A 5,021-nucleotide genomic window follows, 5' to 3' on the forward strand; every position below is an offset into this window, starting at 1 on the left:
TTTTTTTTTTTTTTTTTTTTGCAAAGGAGTGCGTTACCAAGAATGCCACAAAAAGTGGCTCCTATAGTCTCCATCTACCCACCTTCCCATTTCCAGAAGGGACAGAAAGAAGTTACAAAAGAACTTAAAGCCTTCTACAAGGTAAGGACTATGTTTTACCCTATAACAGTCATACATACAAATCAAAATAAATCTACTGCATTTAGCAACTGAATGAAGTGAAAAAGAGATCTGATTATAAGGACACTGACAAATTCACTAAATGAAAAGACATGCTCCTGACTACACTAATCAGTGGTTTTTCTAGTTTTCATCTGAAAACTAACAACCATAATCAGCACCTACCTTAAACTGACAACATTTTGGCAATTACTGTTTTGACCACTAACAGGAACAGGTCTAATATAAGCTTCTAAAGCTTCCCGCTAGCATGGGCCTGGAGCTACCAACCAGTATCAACTAGTAGAGGTTTGAAGGAGACTGGTGAAAAGATTTCCCTCAGTCCTGGAATTTACTTAAGTACAGAAACCCACAGTAAGCTCCTGATTTAGTTTATTTGAATTCTTCTATTTTTATTGCAAAAGAAAGCTAGCTACTTCAATGAATTCCACTTCCCTGTACACCCCTCTCCTCCCTTCCCTCCCCCAAAAAAAACCCCAGCCCACCCCACCCAAGTTTCTTAGGAAAAGCCAGTCCTGCAATAGATTGTTGGGGGTGGGGGCTGAGAGGGGAAGAAATCAGACAAATTAAACAGCTATCTAAGACATAAGTCTTGATTGTGCAAGCATTTATTCATTTGCTTGGGGCTCCTGACGTAAATAAAACTAAGCACATGAACAAAACTAAGCAAAGGGGCAAGAAGACGTAATGGATCTCTAGTTCTTTTCCCCATTTTGAAGCAGAGCTAAAGCCTGATTATTGTCAGGCTGGGGGTTTCAGTTCGGGTTTGGGGGGGGGAACTGTTTTGTTGGGGGTTTTTTATTTGCTTGCTTTTGAAGAAGGAGCAGGGAAAGGTAAGCATACATGTTGTAACTGTAATTCTTCTGAAGGTTGAAACACTTCGACAAAAACAGGCCTGACAGCACTACCTAAAGTGAAACTGTGACGTTAGTTTATTTTTTATGTTGCCAACTCATGTTTTATTAATTATCATCCTGCATTTCTAAGCAAATTTCATCTAAGGCTCTCATATGATTTTATAATTAAGTTGCAGGCCTGTTAGGGTGCAATATCTCTTTTACAGATGAAACAACAACAGAGTCGCAGAGGTGAGGTGACTTGCTGTAAGGCACATTACAGCACAAGAACACAATGTAATATGGGGGGAAAAAGGGACCCAGGTCTCCATGGTAGATCAGCCCGTCCCAAAACTATGGTCTGTGAGACCTATGCAGCCTGCAGATCACACTGCTTCCCTTCTCCTCCATCCCAAATACCTTTTCAATTAAGTCTGAAGATAAAGGTGCAGAGTGGTCCAAAAGAAATGTGGAGGGTGGTCAGTAATTTATCAGTCCAAATAGCCTACAAAGCACTGCAATTAGCCCAGTGACTGTCAATCAGTGTGCCATGGCACCCCGAGATGATGCGAGATCCTTTTACGAGTGCCACACGGTACAGGCACGGACATGATTCACAAAATAAACCAAGATTTTTCCAATAGGAATCCACAGTGTCAAAAAGTATCTGAACTGTTGTGGTTTTTCCAAGTTCTCTGCAATGGAAGAATTGCTCTAGTACATTCCTACTGTCAAAAAGCAAGTAAAAGCCAACAGCTGGCATTTTCTGTGGGGGGGCCTCAAGTCTAATGAGAGGTGCATTGAGTCTAGAAACATTAAGAGCCACTGAGACAGACTATATTCCTTTATTAAAATGCACTTGTTTAGCTAAAAATTTGCAAAAACTTTAAAGAATTTGGACACAGCAGAACCCTGCTATGTTGCTTTTCTTTGTTTAGTAAGGAAGTCTCCTCTGGCCCATGAGACACGTTCTACACACCGCAACTATTAATATTTACTCTTCTAATATAACTATTTCCAGGCAAGGTGCTTGAAGCCCTGCTTTTTCAATCTTACACTAATAAAGAAATCACACAAAGGCAACATCTATCTAAAAATATCCAAATGCAGCTTTATTTTTGAGTCCAGGACAGAAAGAGCCAGCCCGTACCTGCTGCTATAAAGGAGGTCAAACAAAAATAAGGCTTGGTTTTCCTTGTTGACCATTCCTGACCAAACTTATTATTCTTCTGATGTCTTTTTGTCTCACTTACACGAGATTTTATACTATTTATGAGGCTTTTTGAAAGAACAAACATCCATTTCCCTTCTACCCACCACAGAAAGCAATGTTTCTGCAATTAAAGAGAAGTCTTTTCCTTTTTATACAACATATTCAGTCTTTCACAAACAGTTAATAACATTAAAACATTCAATAAACCACAAGTTTACTGAACAAGACAAATGGATACCACCCTCATTCTATAAATGGAAAAGTTAGAAACAGGGTCACTTCACCCATGTCGACACAGCTACTCAGTGACAAATCATTATTAAAACTCAGGAATACACAATTCCCAAACCCAGGCTCAGTCATTCACATAAATGATGCTCAAAACACCCATTCCTGAAACATTGCTTCAGGTCCACCAGATCACTCCTAGTAACTTACAGTCAATATTATATGGCTACTGTGCTCAAGCTAAGCACTATTTCTATAGTTGCACAAGTGGACCCTATGTAATTAATAAATAAAATGCAATATTTCTGCTTTACCCATGTATTCATACTTCAGTGCCCAGTTCTAATTTGTATGCACTGAACTACAGAGGTAGGAGGGTTTCTCCCTACAAGTGGGGAATGGGAAACTCCCCAAATTTCCATTTCCTGAGTTGCTGTCACATCAAAGGAAGCGAGGAGGATGGAATGGACGCCACTTGCAACCTCTGCAAAAGGGGGAACAGGGTTCAGCCCTCCAAACCCATGCAAAGGACATCTGGCTCCTCCATTTGTTACCCACAGGGGACAGCTTGGCCCAGACTGTGGTAGTACAGATATTTTAGTACTGCTCCTATCAATAATTCTAGAAGGGAAAGAGGATGTGAAAAAGGAAACAAATGAATGCCTCAAAATGGTACTCCCCCTTACACAGCCCTCGCTTCATCTCAAGCTGCCTTGGATTCACAGCCTCCTCCTAAAGGCAGTGGGAGACCATTTAGCCCCCCATTTTTAACAGCTCAGTGAACTTCATCAGATTGGTCTGTTAGACTCCCCCATTCTCTCCCCCTTACATTCTGCCAAGAGTAAACTATTAAACATTTTGGGTAACACAGCTATAGTGGGAATATTGTATTGTATCCCAATGCATTTCATAGACATCATGGTAGATTCCAGTCCTGTAGAGAATCCAGCTACTACAGCATAATTCTGTAGCCTCAATGACACCTTCAGAAAAAAAAAAATATATATAATGTTCCACTTTACTACTCTTGTCATACTTAATTACCCATTTCTAAACCTAACTCAACATACATTAAAAACAAACTAACTAAAAAAAAAACTTCTACTGAAAAGAACCCCGCCCAGGAAAAATGATCAGAAAAACCATGCTTATTTTCCAGACCAAGGCTGGACATCCTATAGATATTTAAGGTGCTATTTCATGCACCAAAAATAAATAAATAAATAAATAAATCAGTATACCCAAGAGCCTGGAAAAATACCCGAATAAAACTGGGGTGGTTACAGGAAACCAGGGAAGAGAGGAAGGGATGGAAAAAGTTAATGCCATAACCTAACTCACTCGGCTTTGTAAAATAAGCCACTCTGTGTCTCTAGGGTCAAGTCACCTACACCATAACCTTGACTTTTCAAAACTCAAAGCCTCTCAAAAGGCCGAAATAAAACAAAAAAAGGCAAAATACCAAAAACCTAGACAGTTCTCTCTCCCATTATCAAAAAATGCACTGGAGATTTTTCCTCTGAGACTTCACTGCATCAAAACTGTATCTCTATAGACTGGAATAACTGATTAATCTTATGCCTCATCCAGTGTTAATCATAGTGCATGCACTTATGTTAATTATCCCTTTTTTCCTCTGGTACGCAGAAAGCCTCTAAGTTTAGTTTATTTGAACTTCTCAGAACTTGTTACTAGAGTTTAATAAAGATGAAGTCGCACGTCCCCATCTCTTAACCAATCCCATCGGCCGAAATCTTCTGAAAACAAAACCGCGTCTCAGATCTGAAGCGCCTGACTGCGCCGTCAAACCAACACGTCGCTGGCAGCCGAAGCGAGAGGAACGATCCCAGCGCGCTCCAGCCATCATCATCCCAACATGACTGGATTCACCGCCGAGGAAGAGACAACAGAAAGACATTTATTTCCCAGCCCCTCGGGGGGCCAGGCAAGTTTGTTTTCTTTTAAACGATTCACAACCCAAGTGGCCCTAGCGACGGGGAGGCGCGAAGCAAGGGATTTAAATCGAGTGACCTGGTGAAGCAGCCCACTATGAAGCAAGCAAAGAACCACAAATGGCAACGTCGCCTTTATAAAGCCTGTCAGCGCCTCACGTCCAACAAAATACGGGGCCCACGCAGGACGCGGAAGGGAGGGGGAGGAGGCGGCCGGCTCCTCTAAGGGACTAAGCCAGGCAGGGAGCGCGGCCCGCAGCCGGGCCTGGGGGGGCTGGTACCTGCGCCGTGCGTGGCCCCCACGTCCGGGCCGCCGCCTCGCGCCGCCGGGGGGTGCCGGAAGTGGCAGTAGGGCCGGCGGCAAGGCCCGGCCGCCCCGCCGTGGCCTAAGAAGGGGCAGTCGATGCATCGGAAGTAGCCGCTGGATTTCAGCATCCCGCCGGGTCCGGGGGGCGCGACCCCCACCCCCGCCTCCGACCTTGGTTCCGGCTCCGGCTCCTCACACGGACACCAGCTCCGGCCCCGCCAGCGCCGCCATCTTGGACGGGCCGGGCCCGGCCGCCGAGGACCCCACGGAGGTCGCTGCCCTCACAGGGCTGCCCGCGGCGCGCC

At 44.0% G+C, this 5,021-nt stretch overlaps 1 protein-coding gene across 2 annotated transcripts in view; it reads right to left on the minus strand.

Annotated features, from left to right (window-relative positions):
• REXO1 (RNA exonuclease 1 homolog) overlaps positions 1 to 4,956 on the minus strand; it is a 59,819-nt gene extending 54,863 nt beyond the window's left edge. For both annotated transcript variants that reach the window (XR_002096629.1, XM_019513301.1), the window contains exon 1: positions 4,691 to 4,956. Coding sequence is in view for 1 of the 2 variants with exons in the window: in XM_019513301.1 (XP_019368846.1) it covers positions 4,691 to 4,844 (154 nt within the window). In the remaining variant the exon portion in view is untranslated. The remainder of the gene's footprint in view (positions 1 to 4,690) is intronic.
• Positions 4,957 to 5,021: the final 65 nt, after the last annotated feature.

Source organism: Gavialis gangeticus, unplaced genomic scaffold (genome assembly GCF_001723915.1).
Source record: "Gavialis gangeticus isolate Ggan-Ray unplaced genomic scaffold, GavGan_comp1, whole genome shotgun sequence".
In the NCBI taxonomy this organism is placed as follows: Eukaryota; Metazoa; Chordata; order Crocodylia; family Gavialidae; genus Gavialis; species Gavialis gangeticus.